The sequence below is a fragment of the Schistocerca nitens genome, chromosome 8 (genome assembly GCF_023898315.1).
Source record: "Schistocerca nitens isolate TAMUIC-IGC-003100 chromosome 8, iqSchNite1.1, whole genome shotgun sequence".
Taxonomy (NCBI): domain Eukaryota; kingdom Metazoa; phylum Arthropoda; class Insecta; order Orthoptera; family Acrididae; genus Schistocerca; species Schistocerca nitens.
This window is the reverse complement of record NC_064621.1, coordinates 237,055,510-237,071,701: the sequence shown is the minus strand read 5'-3', so window position 1 is coordinate 237,071,701 and position 16,192 is coordinate 237,055,510. Positions and strand designations below refer to the sequence as shown.

The window sequence follows — 16,192 nt, the reverse complement described above, 5'->3', positions numbered from 1 at the left end:
ATGACCAAATTCTGATCTGAATCAAGCTGGAAACACTCCATTTTGTGTTGGTCAGAAGTTGAACCGAGTCCCATGGGAAATTGGGAAACAGTGTCCACATTAGCATGTAACATTGCTACCCAGTAGTGGATAGGATAGTAAAAATTAAAGTGCCTAGCACTGTAGTCAGTGGGTGGTTCTGTCTACCAAGTTATGCTTAAGACAAATATGGCGAGCAGCCATTAACAGTCCATGTTGGAATAAAATTTTTGTCCATAAAGGAACAATTTAGATTTCTGGACTGTGTAGGTGACAGTGAAGACACCCCATTCTATTTGAATGTAGTGTTGCTGGGAGGTGGATAGGGTATTAGAAGCATATGCAGTAAGGCTGGCAGTGGTATTGGGTTATTAGTGGGGCAGGACTCCACCTGTCCTTGTGTGGGAGGGGTACACTGATTGCTACGACCAGCACAATGACCATACGAACTGCACTTCTTGCCATCATATGTTGTTCAGTGGATAAGAAAGATCAGCTACATTTGCAATGAAGTGGCCAAAATAGTTGAATTTACCCTGCAACGCTTGTTCGTCTTGTACATTCGTGACTGGCTACAATTTGTTGATCACTGCTACATGGTGGTATGAGAGAACACTTGCGCAGGTTGTGTTTGAGTCCTTTTACTGCCAACCTGTGTAACAAGTGCCATTGGGAGTGAATACTGTTCATTGAGGAGCAACCCATTGATTTTTGAGGAATAGGCATTAATACATCTTCATGAGTGAGTTGAGTCTATCCAGCTCTGTTTTGATGGCATCCTTTAGAGCCAGTGGCACCAGACGAGGTTTGATGAAGCATAGGGTAGCAGTCACCCTAAAAGTGATGTGAACTCCTAAATCAATTGTCTTCCATAACTCAGATGAGAAGATTTGAGCATGTCTGTTACAGATAATTTTAAGGGTGACACAAGGTTCGTTGGTTGCATGGCGTGTATTGTTTTGTAATCCGAAAACCCAAAAAGTGGATAGAATGTACCTGAAAAATGTTGTCTACATGTCAGATAATGTAAGAAAATTTATTGGAGGAGTAACTCAGTTGCAACTGAGTAAAACTGATAGTTTTCATAGCAAGAGCAAATGATGGTGTCCAGAGGCCATGCTTGCAAGTGACTGACCCTAAATTTAAGTGAATAGGTTTATCAGGAACACAGAAGTTCCAGGGTCAAGGAGTAACTTCACTGAGTGTTTGCCAATGAACACATCTAAGTCTTGATCAACTTTACATGGTCGGAGTTCACAGTCTACAATTTTTTATAGGACACCATATTCACCATTGACTGCAGAAGTTATTTGTTTCACAATTGCAGTTTCAGCCTTTGAGTTGTTTTCATGTGATATTGAAAAAGCTAAAAAGAATGCGATAATGAAGCACAGAATGTATATACAGGACTGCACAAACGTGTTCTGTATACAGTAGTAATTACAAAAATGGTGAAATTGATACGTCAATTACATTTTACTTCTGCACATGTCGGACATTCAAATCCTCCTACATATATACATGACATCATCAAAAAGAAGCCATTTCACTGTAGAAATACAGTAGCATCTGAAGAGTATGAAGCTCTCTCTGTACATTGTGAAATTATGTAAATTATGTGAAATGCCATCAATGTTAACACACTTCACATAAATTGCTACAAATCAATGTCATAACACACTGTTTACATGTGAACTAAGGCCGTTGGTGCTAAAATACATTCACAAGTCTGACCGTCCGTGCACTAATCAGAGATAGTACATTCCAGTGATAACAGTTGTAAGCTTCGTATAACATCATCTTTTGTACTTGTATTGAGAACATACAGTTTCTGTGTGATGATAATAGTCATAAGGGGCAAGGGGACAGGATAGGAAAATTTATTTGTAACAGTGGTATAAAAATACATATGTTCTGCTCTAAAGGTGTCTCAGTGGCTTGGGTACTCATACAGAACATGACAGCAGTAATCTTACATATTACTTTGTCTGCGTATGCATTGTAACTGATGAAATACATAAAGCCAGTGATACAGCCAACAGGATATGTTTGTGCAGTTCTGTATACACACTCTGTGCTTCCTTTTGGTATTCTTTTAGTTTTTGCAGTATCACTCGAAAATGAACCAAAAGCTGAAACTGTAATTGTGAATTAAATAACTTCTGCTGTCAAAAGCAAATTGATGTTTTTAAAAAATATGTAAGTACCTTCACTGCACTACATTCTACAAGTATGAACTTCTGTATGCTTATCACTCACATGTTACACTTCCTCTGGTTGTGACTTGTTTGTGGTGTAACTGCTGAAACATACATCTTGCAGGTGTCTGTTTTTGCCACACCTATGGCACATTGCATACCAGTGGCAGCACACTTTGTGTATGTGATGAAGATAGCATGTTTACAGCTGGACACTGTTGCTGTCACTGATGTAGCCATCACTGCTGGTGTTGTTGATGGGGTTCTCCAGACTGTGGAGAATGTTAGGCCTCTGCCGGAGGTGACGTGATGTTTCATATGACCAGTATCAGAGAGATGATTGCCACAGCACTTTTCTGTTGTATTTAGACTCTGCTCTATGTGGGCAGTTTCATAAGTGTGAGCTATTTGAATTTCCTCCTTCACAGAAGGATCAGTCTTCCTCAGTATGTGGTTCCTCATTTCTGAGCAGGAGATGAGACACACTATAACAGTGTAGTTCTGCTCTCACAAACATTCTAAATAGCAGGTTCTAATTAATCCATGTGTGTAGATGGTCTAAGTTGCGCAAGATTTATTGTGGCCCTGTTTTGTTGCAAAAAGGCAGTCACAGTAGAGATGCAGTGTTGGCGTCCTTGCGACATTGGGGCTATGTCGGGCATCTCACCCGGAGTAGATAAGTATGGCAGTCAGCCTGCAGCTTGCAGTTTGCCAGGTGCAAGATGCTTCAAGGCATGTACTGTGAATCAAGGACTCCTTGGAGATTCATAGGAGTTAGTTGATAGCAGCCTGGAGAAGGCCTCAGTTGGATGACACCAGTTAAAGTCCCAGCAGCATGAGATCTAAGTGTGGCACGTAGACCAGTGGCTAGTGGAGGCAGCAGCTAGTTGTAGATGCAGCTGGTTGACCCAGACTGCTGTGGGACAGTTCTTGGCATAGGCAGCGGTCGAAGACAGATATTGTTAGGTCGGAACAAGCAGTATTTAGCCTTGCTCAGCCAGGTCCTATTACGACAAAGCAGTAGAGGGGTAAGAGGTGCAGCGTGAAGGAATCTAGCACTCCACTGTGCCAAGCTGGTGGCTTGCATTATATCATTTCAGCACTTTTATGGGCCATACATCAGAATTATGCATGCAGCAGGCTGCCCAGGGGTTGCAAAGTTCACTAGAAAGGTATTGGTGCAACTTATAAAACTGCATGTGATAAAGAGGCCACAACTGTGAAACAGTCAACTGCTTTATAATGTTTCCAGCAAACTAATTTAGCCATTCTTTCCTTGAGATAAAATGTGGGTTTGTCATCAGATAATATTGATTTTTGCCACTGATTTGATTTTGAAATTTTAATCATAACATTGTATTTTGTTTACTTCAGTGTTCTGCACTTACCTCCAGTTTCTTTCTCTAGGAGAAAAAGGAATAGATTGAGAAGGGTTGGAAAGAAGGAGTAGATCACTCAGATGTCAGAGAGAGTACAGTATCAAATATAGTACCTCTCTCTCTCTCTCTGTCTGTCTGTCTGTCTGTCTGTCTGTGTGTGTGTGTGTTTTCCTTTTTCACTTTCCTCCTATTTCTTAATTGACTAGAATTTCACATCCATGTTCTTTGGAGAACAGAAGTTTAATATTGTTGGGGGCATGGTCATAGTAGAACATTCTGGAATGTACTGCGCAAGGATTGTCATGATGATCCCATGCCAAGGGAGAATGCAGTAGGTTTGAGCCTGGACTTTCACATGAAACGGCTTCTGTCCAGCATAAAGAACTTGTCAACACACTGTGGCAATATCCTTTTGATAAATACTGCAGTTGAAACACTAATGTGTTACCCAGACAGTGACTAAGGTCCAGCACCTGCTTAAGAGGCTGAACCACAACGCTGTCAAGAAAAGGCTCTGTAATGAATATTAACTCTCTCAATTAGCATCTGCTGTTGTCGACTTGATGCTGTGTAGTATACCCATGTTATCAGTAAGATTGTGATGCCATCATTGTGAGAACTTTATCATGATGGATTAGTTTGTTTCCACCAGAATCATTCTCCAATTGGTAATAGTGCAAGAGTGGTTTGCAGAGCACAAGGATATTTCTCTTTTTGTTCTGGTCCCCCTGTCTCAGACCTCAGATGTATAGAAAAGGTATGGGCTAAGACTATGAAGGCTGCCATCACATATTTGCTTTCCAACCTGCCAACTATGCCACAGAGTTATGAAGACAAACTAACTGCTGCCAAAATGAGATATTGCTTACCACTGTTCCACTTTGAATCTTACATCAACTGTGTTTGCCATATCTGTAATGTCACGAATTATGCTGCCCTGGATGGTTGTATGGTTTTAGAGGGAGCATCCTTGTTCTAAGTATCAAGATGCTGCTGACTTGTAATTAGAAATGGTCTGTACTTCTATAAGCAGTACTGTACAGACTCTAATGTGATTAGCTCATACTTAACATGGTGAGTAGTTAAAGTTTAAGCTCTGAGCACTTTTTGTGGTGTACAGTGGATTGCAGTGAATTTTGGCTGTATTACAAATAAATAAATATAAATATTTTACTTATTGCAGATACTGGAGGGAACCATAGTAAATGTCCCAGAGAGAAATTCACCACGTAAATTACGTGGAGAAACTGTCCAGGTTGACACTACAAATATATTGTTTATAGCATCAGGTGCCTATAATGGACTTGATAGAATTATAAGTAGGAGAAAGAATGAAAAGGTAAACCAACTTGATTATTTTCTAATGCCATTGTAATAACAATGTGAGAAATACGCTGAAGTTGTGCATTTATTTCTAGTACCTAGGTTTTGGAGCCCGCAGTTCGGAATCACCAGGCCGAAGAGCAGCTACACTTGCTGATCAGGCAAATCAGAGCAGTGTGTCATCAGTGGAGGAAGACAATGCTGAAAAGGATGCATTCCTGAGACAAGTGGAAGCGCGAGATCTCATTGAATTTGGCATGATTCCGGTGAGTAATTCCCGTCTCCCAAAAAGAATATTCTCTTCCCCCTTCCCATCATGCATATGTGCAGATGAATCTTTTGAAATAATTTTATTTGAAATTGACAGTAAATAATTGTATTTGTATGTATAAGTTGGGAGCAAAATCTAAATATGCCCATTGATAATACATGTTTTACTTTGACAGGAATTTGTTGGTCGGTTTCCTGTTCTTGTAGCATTCCATTCATTGAATCAGGAACTTCTTGTTCGCATACTTACGGAACCAAAAAATGCTATGGTTCCCCAGTACCAAATGTTATTCAATATGGACAAAGTAAGTTTCTTAAATTCTTTTAGTTAACATATAGTTTACTTCCACAGATAGTAGGATAATAAAAAGTAGATTTTAGTTTTGTTTTGTATTGAGCCAATGTCTGCTATGTTTTCTGAGATTTCGAATGGTGTATAAAACTATCAAATTATAAAAATTTTGATTACATTGTATTGCAAACGTGTATTGAAATTTCTGTGCTTTTCCCACTTTTCGTTATGGTAGGCCCATTCTACACTTAATCAAGTATCCTCCTCTCCTCTCCCCCCCCCCCCCCCCCCTCGCCTTCTCCCATTTCCAGTATAAAGTTTCTCACATGTTGTGGTCAAGAGTCCTCATGCTTCATTGCATTGTTCCAGGTTGATCTAACATTCTCTCCAGAGGCTTTAAAATCTATTGCAAAACTAGCCATGGAGAAGAAAACAGGAGCACGTGGCCTGCGGTGTATAATGGTGAGCAAACTAGTTGTTTTATTATTTAACAGTAATTAATTGGATTTAAAAATTTTACTGACACATTAAGTAAAAAGTGGCAACAATCTCATTGTTGGAATGACTATTTTCTTAAAGAAATATGAAATGCAGTAAAATAATGATGATCTCTTGAATCTTTGCATTAGCAGTTGTGTTTTATTGTTGCCAACTAAGGCACTAGTTCACTTCTGAATACTACTTTTGAATAATCACATTTCTTCAAGGATAGGAAGTGCTGAAGTGCAGATTGTTTGTTTACTGCCCAATGCAGTATGATTTCTGTTAAAAAATGTGGGTATCAATGTGTGATACCTGTTATACATACACTTTTTTTTCCAATTACACCTCCCCCCCTCCTCTCTCTCCCTCCCTCCCTCCTCTCTCCCCCTCTCTCTCCCCCTCTCTCTCTCCCTCTCTCTCTCCCTCCCTCTCTCTCTCTCTCTCTCTCTCTCTCTCTCTCTCTCTCTCTCTCTCTCTCTTAAAAATTTTATCTGTTAGGCTTGTTAACTGTTGATAGATTTTCTGCTGAATACATGTCATCATCATTAGTTTTGAATAATTTTTGAATGACTGAATAAGATCTGGGACCCGCTGATTATTTTGTGCTTATTTTCTTGTTCACAGGAAAAGTTGCTTCTCGACCCAATGTTTGAAATACCAGGTTCAGATGTTCTCAGTGTGCACATTACAGAGGACGCTGTCGTTGGAAAGGGTCATCCCATATACATTCGAGGCAAACCTGTTCAACAAGTGGAGGAAGACCAGTCAGTAGAACTAGAAGCACATGCTGAGGCAAAGTAGTGACATGTAAAACACTTAAGATAATTTTCCACACAGGACTAAAGTGGCAATAGGCGGTTAAGTGAGGCAAAACATTTAATATGATCATCTGTTTGCATAGTGCTAAGAGGTTACAACTACAGTGTGCAAAATTATCAAGTTTTTATTGATATCTCTGTAAATAGTATTGGAAAATTGGTTGTTATGTTTATTGGATTTTGCTCTTAGTGGTACCTGAAAGTCTGTTAGTTCGTTTGTTTTTCTCCTTGTTTGTGGTTCCTAAGGTGTGATTGTTAGTGAGGTTCTCAGACTTGAACATGTTGACAGGAAATCACAGTTTTTGTGTGGTCCCCATGAACATAACTATTCTTGTAATAATAGTTGCTTCAAACTGTGTCTGTTGCTTGTAGCTTTCACAGACTACCTCCATTTTAGTTGCTAGGAATCATATGTACCCCTATAGAAAATTCTGTGATAAACTGTGCTGAATCAGTTGTGTGTGTACATGGACACACTACATTGTTCAGATAAGTTTATGTTCATCCTTACAACTGTCTTTGGTGTGAGAGATTTTGTGTCTGAGGTTGAATCATGAAATGTGTTTGTAAGAGTATTTTGCCTAGATTGTTTAGCAGTGAGTTTGTGGTCCATAACCATCAAACATGGCTATTGTTTCAGAGGAAGCTGACGTGACTTCAGTTACAATAGTGATCATGCAGGCAGTCATTGAAAGCTCTGACAACAACTTAAATTTCATTTAAATTGTGTGTGTGTGTGTGTGTGTGTGTGATGTCCTGTGGGTTTGGGTTATATTAACTTCTCAGATATGTGGTCCTTGTGGCTTGATATGTTTTTACTGAGTATTACGACAAGAAACTGTTGACAATAACAGATAATTTCATAGTTTTGAGTCATTTTAAAGGAATGGTGCATATTTCTTCCTTTGGAATGTGTGACATCTCAGTTCTGAACTGAAAATGTGCTGTTGTTGAAATAGCTTTTTCATGTTGTTTTAAAGACAGAAGTGTACACAGACGGAAAAGAGAACTTTGCTCCCACTGTTGAGAAATGATGAACTTCAGAAGTTATGTTATTTTTGTAATAAAACTGTTTACTAAAAATGTGAGTTATTAACATTTTCCCCTTCTTCCCCCTTTTACATATTTTATTGCATTTTCCCATATGAAACCAATCTGTAATAAAACCAGTTAACAAAATCTTATGAGTGTACAATTATGCAAATTTCTGAAGACACAGTCAGTTATCCATAACCCCTTCCTGTTTCCTATTTATCACTCTGACTGCTTACTGCCCATGACTTCATCACAAATCTTTTGCTTGTGATACAGATTTAGATGGGGGGGGGGGGGGAGGGGGGGTTGGAGGAGGGAAGGAATTACGTGGGATGGCTGCACGCGTTTTTCTGCTGACCAAAGAAAGACTCTTGGCATTCTTTATTGAAAATGTCATTTGATATCAGTAAATCATTCTGTGTGAATGATTGGCTGTATTTTGCTGCAGATTTATTCCCTGTGCCTTTTATAAACACTCTTGTGTATTTTGTGCATGACACTGCTGTTGCTGGGCTAATAATTTACCTTCTTGCCTAACTTCTTTTCAAAAGAGAATGAGACGACTTGGCTTCCCTTTTACTTTGAGCTATTACATTGAGTTGTAGAAGAAGTTGTATATATTTGTGATTCCTGTAGTAGATGTTGCTATTGTTACCATTAGTCAGATTTGTCTCTTTCTTTATTTTATTTTATTTTTTTTTATTTCTCTGTTTTTCTAAATACACTTTGAGTGCTTCAGAGGTGCATTTGGATAGAAAACCAAATCTGAACTATACCTTGTAGTTATTGGTTACTGTGGATTTCTCTCTTATCCCTATGTTTATAGTAATACTTACTTTTCACACCTCAGTTTATATTATTTGTAAATCAGCATTGTAACAATTTTGTAATATAGTGAGAAAATGTATGTCTTATACAAATCATTTATAAGGGTTTTTTTAATTGGTAGGAGCCGCCAGAAGAAAAATTGATCAGAGCATGTACCAGTCCATTTTGGAGGTTTATTATAACACTGCTAATTTTATTCAAGAATATGTCATTGTCAAGATGACCTGCAACAATATAAGTTTTTTTATAATGGTTCTGTTATTTTATGTGCACTAATTAATAATTTCTGTTTGCTCATTTGCTGTTCTTAGTGTGTTAATCTTAAACAGCAACATAAAGTCTTAGGACACTGAGGGAACAAATATTATGTTGGCTCTGTCAGAAAAGACTAAATTTGTGCAATTTATTAGTAGGAAATTGGATACAAATGGTGTCATTGCAGGTGAAAACATTCTACACGGCAGTTTGTTGGAGATGCCTTATGGACTGCCAAGTATACAGCTGAAACTACATTTAAACAGCATAAAATTATCTGTTACTATTAACCATTTCCCTAGGAATATTATCTATGAAATTAATTGTTATGTATTGTGTATAGTTGTAGGCATTTCTTCTGTTCCATGGACGAATCCAAAGGGTTGAAGTAACACAGGTGTCTATAAATATTTCTCTTCTTGGTAGTAATATTGACATGGCATATAATAAACCATCAGCACAAAGCTTTATCAAATGTAGAAAGTGTGTGTAAAATTGATAATATTCACCTTTCACAACTATCTAAATTGAAACTGAAGTCTGGAACAACATAGACAGCAGGATATCGTTTTCAAGTTTTTTTGGTGCTATTAGCTTGTGGACAGTTTTATTTCAAGACTGGTTGTACTGCCAATTTTCCAAACATTTCTCTAAAATGGCAAAAAGAAATATACTTTATTCTATAATACCGGTAAATTAATGTTTGACAACCACTATGGAGGGGTAAATTTCAGGTGTTGGTAAGGTTGTGTGCTGTTACATGTATGTGTGTGTGTGTGTGTGTGTGTGTGTGTGTGTGTGTGTGTGTGTGTGTGTGTGTGTCATCTTCAGGTGAGTGGTGGTTTTCCCTAATTTTTTAAATTGTTTCCACCCTGAGATTTCCTTTGTTGCAATAGAATGACAGTTCAAATAACAGCAAAAATAACCAGGAACACGTGTTGGACACAGTTTGCCTGTATCAAATGTTATTAGAACTATCATTGATACCGTCAGGACATTATTAACAGCTTATTTCTGGATGTGTGTTTTTGTTCCTGTTGGTCTCTTATAGTGCTGTGTATTTTACATTGAGAGAAGTTTTCTGAAGATTGCCTGTGACAACCAAAACTGTTTCTGTCTGATCAAATTTTATTTGATGCTCTAATCAATCCAAAATTTCAGAATCCTATTTGTAATAACAACTTCGCCAGTGAATGTGCGACATTGTGGAAACTGTAAGATGCATTTAAAGCATCATAATATTCTTGAACACCTTTATTTCAGACAAAAGGTGCTCTTTTGTGCCCAAACTATTCATCTCTGTAGTTCTTCTACCATTGTAATTTGTGTATGCCTGTTACTGTTTAGTTTTCAGGTGCTAACAACTTTCTTCTTCAAACTCACAAGGAATATGAGTGTGCATTAACTGTAGATGTAAAACATTCTAATTAATAGAAAGAAATTTAAATGAAAATAACTATTAAAATAATAATGAATATGTCCTTCCATTTTTTTCCCTGCCCTGGTGGTTAAAATAATAAACACTTGCAGCGACATGTGCATTTTCTACAGAGGTTATTCCTTCATACACAGTTAAGTGTTCTGTAGTAGTCCTCCCACCACTAATGTGTAGCTCAGCAAGTCTTGGGCTAGCAAAACTCTGTACAGGTTCTATACAGGTTTCACGCATAATCTCTATGATACTACTTACCTAAGTAATATATAGTACTTAAAGAATGGAAAGACCAGGTTGGAATAACAGCTGAGTGGCCACAGACATTAACTCTCTCTCTCTCTCTCTCTCTCTCTCTCTCTCTCTCTCTCTGTATGTGTGTTTGTGTGTGTGTGTGTGTGTGTGTGTGTGTGTGTGTGTGGCTTTTTTTTTTTTTTTTTTCTATGCTTCCGAAGTAAATTTTTGTCAATTGTTCGAAAGCTAAAGTTTAGCAGTATTTTGGTTGTGTCCATCTACGATTCAATGCCGCCTCTATGTGGTTAGTAGAATTCTATCCTTTTTGTATTGTTGTTAATATTTAGTACTGCAATTCTAATTAATTGTGTTTGTGTAGTTACTCAGTGTCTGGACAAAACATCATAACATTTCATTTCCCTGCATTTCTGTTAATAGTTACTGTGGTGTCTATGTTAAACTAAATTACAGTTACATATGCTGCAATGCAACAGATATATCACTTCACTTTTGTCACATTGCTTCTACATTGCTAGTTAAATATAGTCAAGCATTTGTTCATGTTCACTGTTATTTGCATGTCACATCTGTTGTTCCCTCACAATTGGTGCTGCTCACACAATTCACACCTCCTCCATCTTCATCCCTATTTATGTTGTTTGTTACAAGGTTCAATAACCTGCATGCATCAGTATTCATAATTAACAACTGTGAGTCATCCTGAAGGGTGACCTATCTTCCAATTGTAGATATATGCGAAAACCACATGCTCAGAGGATCCTAAATCACCATAGTTACACAATGCTGGTTCCCTCTTTTCTATTTTATGAAGGTATTGGGGCCAGGTCTTGTCATAATATGAACCATACCTCTACCGGAGATGACTGGATTTGTTAGTAGTTTCTCCCTGGTGTTGGGGCTGAGACTGTATATTCAGCGACCTGCATTTCCACTGTTTCAATCCCTCTGCCATTAGTCAAGTGTCCAGTGTTGTGGTGAGATATCCTGCTTTGATGTTAGCAGAAAGTGTTCCCAAAATGACAAGGAGAGCCTCTGCTTGTGTAGTGAGGCTCCCTTGCTGTGTGCCTCTTACAGTGGCTCTGTGTTATATTGGATGGGGCTTGTGGACCAACTCTTGTGGTGCAAAGCCCTCATTGATAGTCACTATTTCATTGTGGTATAGTTTTAAAACCTCCAAGGGTAAGTTGTAACTGGTAGTTCGACACTGGAAACTTTGTGCATGGCTTTAGCCATCTTATGACAGACTGTATCTCGTGTGCTGAAAAGTTTCTCAGGTAGTTGTGTAGAACATACAGACACATGCACACGGCACTACAAAAGAACCTCATGTATCCACCGCTCATGAACCTGGATTTTTGATTCATCTGATTTAATTTTTGTTTCCTTTTTTTATGAAAATGTGCAGTGTACAGATGGTATGGTATAATATGTGTACAGGTATGATGATGGCACCACAGCTAGCCTAGAGATGGCCAGTCCCATGTTTCCAGCTACATACCATTACTATGCTCAGTGTGGATCTGTTCCGTACAGAGTTAAGAAGCTGTACAGACATTGTTCTTGTGCTCATGTGTGTGTGTGTGTGTGTGTGTGTGTGTGTGTGTGTGTGTAATGGCTTTGAAGCAAAAGAAAATGGTTGGTTCGATGGACAAAAAGTTGGAAGCTCTAAACAAAATAGACAATGGAGAACTTTGGAATGATATAACTGCAGAATATGATGTAGGGATATCAACTGTGTCAGACTGGGAGAAAACCCAAGAACAAATTGAAGACTTCTGTTTCAGGATGATGGCTAAAGACAGTTTGCAGGATTGCAGTACAATAAAGAAAGCAAGAAATAAAATGGTGGATGATAAGTTATTTGTTTGGTTCAGTGAGAAAGAGAGCAAGTTATGCCAATACCTGGTCTGACACTGCGGGAAAAAGCGCCAAAGTTAAACAGCAAGCTATCCCGTGGCAATACTAGCTTCACAGCCAGCCAAGTTTGGTTGGTAAGGTGGAAAGCTCGGCATACACTAGCTTCAGTGATGGGTGAAAGTCTTTTGGGATACCTCGACTGCAGGTAACTTCAAAAAGAGAATATGAAGAAGTCAGTTACTTGGAAAACGCAATGACGGATTTAGAATGCAAATGAATCCAAACTTCATCGTATGCTACCCAGTAAGACACTGGCTTCCAAATTGGATGACTCGGCAAGAGGTATAAAAATTGAGTTACAATTATGACTTGTAGCAGTGCATCAAGAAGATAATTCCCTTTTCCTGTTGATGGGAAAATCAAAAACATGGGGATGCAATGAAACCCATTAATTAGTCCTGTCTGCCAGTTATCCCTGCCGCCGTTGGATAAGCAGCTGCAGCAGCAAGTCGTATACTCCTAGCTCACTCATTTCTTACATAGTTTAATTCTTAATTTCTTTGCGTGTTTTTGGTACTTGCATTGTTTGATACATAAATTTCGGGCGTATTATAGTATTTGAGAGTTGTAGCATCGCGTTTTAGTACCTGAATAGTGTAAAATCGCGTAGTCTCCTTCCGCTGCCGAGCAGTGTGTCAGCATTGCGCAAGTAGCAGCATTACTGCATTTACTAGGCAATCTTGTATTTTAATAACCGTTTAAATTTTGTCGATTTGTTTGCGCTGTCTGTAGATTAGTTCAGACGTTCTTTGCAAAACAGTTTTTAGCATGGATAGGGACTGCAACTGCTGTGTTCGGATGCAGGCTGAGTTGGCATCCCTTCGCTCCCAGCTTCAGGCAGTGTTGGCTTCGGTCACACAGCTTGAGGCTGTTGCCAATGGGCATCACTGTGGGGGTCCGGATGGGGGTTTGTCGGGGACGGCCAGCTCGTCCCTCGCATCCCCCGATCGGACTAAGACTGTGGTTGCCCGGGATACTGCCCGCATTGAGGCTGATCCCTCACCTGTGGTAGAGTGGGAGGTCGTCTCAAGGTGTGGCAGGGGGCGAAAGACATTCCGGAGGGCTGAACGGAAGGCCTCTCCAGTTTGTCTGACGAACCGGTTTCAGGCTCTGTCTCAGGCTGATACTGATCTTCGGCCTGACATGGCTGCTTGTCCTGTTCCAGAGGTTGCCCCTCAGTCTGCAAGATCCGGGCGGTCGCAGAGGGTGGGCTTACTGGTAGTTGGGAGCTCCAACGTCAGGCGCGTAGTGGGGCCCCTTAGGGAAATGGCAGCAAGAGAGGGGAAGAAAACCAATGTGCACTCCGTGTGCATACCGGGGGGAGTCATTCCAGATGTGGAAAGGATCCTTCCGGATGCCATGAAGGGTACAGGGTGCACCCATCTGCAGGTGGTCGCTCATGTCGGCACCAATGATGTGTGTCGCTATGGATCGGAGGAAATCCTCTCTGGCTTCCGGCGGCTATCTGATTTGGTGAAGACTGCCAGTCTCGCCAGCGGGATGAAAGCAGAGCTCACCATCTGCAGCATCGTCGACAGGACTGACTGCGGACCTTTGGTACAGAGCCGAGTGGAGGGTCTGAATCAGAGGCTGAGACGGTTCTGCGACCATGTGGGCTGCAGATTCCTCGACTTGCGCCATAGGGTGGTGGGGTTTCGGGTTCCGCTGGATAGGTCAGGAGTCCACTACACGCAGCAAGCGGCTACACGGGTAGCAGGGGTTGTGTGGCGTGGACTGGGCGGTTTTTTAGGTTAGATGGCCTTGGGCAAGTACAGAAAGGGCAACAGCCTCAAAGGGTGCGGAGCAAAGTCAGGACATGCGGGGACCAAGCAGCAATCTGTATTGTAATTGTAAACTGTCGAAGCTGCGTTGGTAAAGTACCGGAACTTCAAGCGCTGATAGAAAGCACTGAAGCTGAAATCGTTATAGGTACAGAGAGCTGGCTTAAGCCAGAGATAAATTCTGCCGAAATTTTTACAAAGGTACAGACGGTGTTTAGGAAGGATAGATTGCATGCAACCGGTGGTGGAGTGTTCGTCGCTGTTAGTAGTAGTTTATCCTGTAGTGAAGTAGAAGTGGATAGTTCCTGTGAATTATTATGGGTGGAGGTTACACTCAACAACCGAGCTGGGTTAATAATTGGCTCCTTTTACCGACCTCCCGACTCAGCAGCGTTAGTGGCAGAACAACTGAGAGAAAACTTGGAATACATTTCACATAAATTTCCTCAGCGTGTTATAGTCTTAGGTGGAGATTTCAATTTACCAGATATAGACTGGGACACTCAGATGTTTAGGACGGGTGGTAGGGACAGAGCATCGAGTGACATTATACTGAGTGCACTATCCGAAAATTACCTCGAGCAATTAAACAGAGAACCGACTCGTGGAGATAACATCTTGGACCTACTGATAACAAATAGACCCGAACTTTTCGACTCCGTAAGTGCAGAGCAGGGAATCAGTGATCATAAGGCCGTTGTAGCATCCCTGAATATGGAAGTTAATAGGAATATAAAAAAAGGGAGGAAGGTTTATCTGTTTAGCAAGAGTAATAGAAGGCAGATTTCAGACTACCTAACAGATCAAAACGAAAATTTCTGTTCCAACACTGACAATGTTGAGTATTTATGGAAAAAGTTCAAGGCAATTGTAAAATGCGTTTTAGACAGGTACGTGCCGAGTAAAACTGTGAGGGACGGGAAAAACCCACCGTGGTACAACAACAAAGTTAGGAAACTACTGCGAAAGCAAAGAGAGCTTCACTCCAAGTTTAAACGCAGCCAAAACCTCTCAGACAAACAGAAGCTAAGCGATGTCAAAGTTAGCGTAAGGAGGGCTATGCGAGAAGCGTTCAGTGAATTCGAAAGTAAAATCCTATGTACAGACTTGACAGAAAATCCTAGGAAGTTCTGGTCTTACGTTAAATCAGTAAGTGGCTCGAAACAGCATATCCAGACACTCCGGGATGATGATGGCATTGAAACAGAGGACGACACGCATAAAGCTGAAATACTAAACACCTTTTTCCAAAGCTGTTTCACAGAGGAAGACCGCACTGCAGTTCCTTCTCTAAATCCTCGCACAAACGAAAAAATGGCTGACATCGAAATAAGTGTCCAAGGAATAGAAAAGCAACTGAAATCACTCAACAGAGGAAAGTCCACTGGACCTGACGGGATACCAATTCGATTCTACACAGAGTACGCGAAAGAACTTGCCCCCCTTCTAACAGCCGTGTACCGCAAGTCTCTAGAGGAACGGAGGGTTCCAAATGATTGGAAAAGAGCACGGGTAGTCCCAGTCTTCAAGAAGGGTCGTCGAGCAGATGCGCAAAACTATAGACCTATATCTCTGACGTCGATCTGTTGTAGAATTTTAGAACATGTTTTTTGCTCGAGTATCATGTCGTTTTTGGAAACCCAGAATCTACTATGTAGGAATCAACATGGATTCCGGAAACAGCGATCGTGTGAGACCCAACTCGTGTTATTTGTTCATGAGACCCAGAAAATATTAGATACAGGCTCCCAGGTAGATGCTATTTTTCTTGACTTCCGGAAGGCGTTCGATACAGTTCCGCACTGTCGCCTGATAAACAAAGTAAGAGCCTACGGAATATCAGACCAGCTGTGTGGCTGGATTGAAGAGTTTTTAGCAAACAGAACACAGCATGTTGTTATCAATGGA

The 16,192-nt window shown here is 40.2% G+C and overlaps 1 protein-coding gene across 1 annotated transcript in view; it reads left to right on the top strand.

Moving 5' to 3' along the window:
- The window catches only part of LOC126199497 (ATP-dependent Clp protease ATP-binding subunit clpX-like, mitochondrial), a 116,313-nt gene extending 108,449 nt beyond the window's left edge, over positions 1–7,864 (top strand). The window contains exons 9-13 of the mRNA XM_049936419.1: positions 4,779–4,934; positions 5,014–5,184; positions 5,365–5,493; positions 5,850–5,942; positions 6,588–7,864. Of these exons, the coding sequence (XP_049792376.1) occupies positions 4,779–4,934; positions 5,014–5,184; positions 5,365–5,493; positions 5,850–5,942; positions 6,588–6,764 (726 nt within the window). The 3' untranslated portion in view covers positions 6,765–7,864. The remainder of the gene's footprint in view (positions 1–4,778; positions 4,935–5,013; positions 5,185–5,364; positions 5,494–5,849; positions 5,943–6,587) is intronic.
- Positions 7,865–16,192: the final 8,328 nt, after the last annotated feature.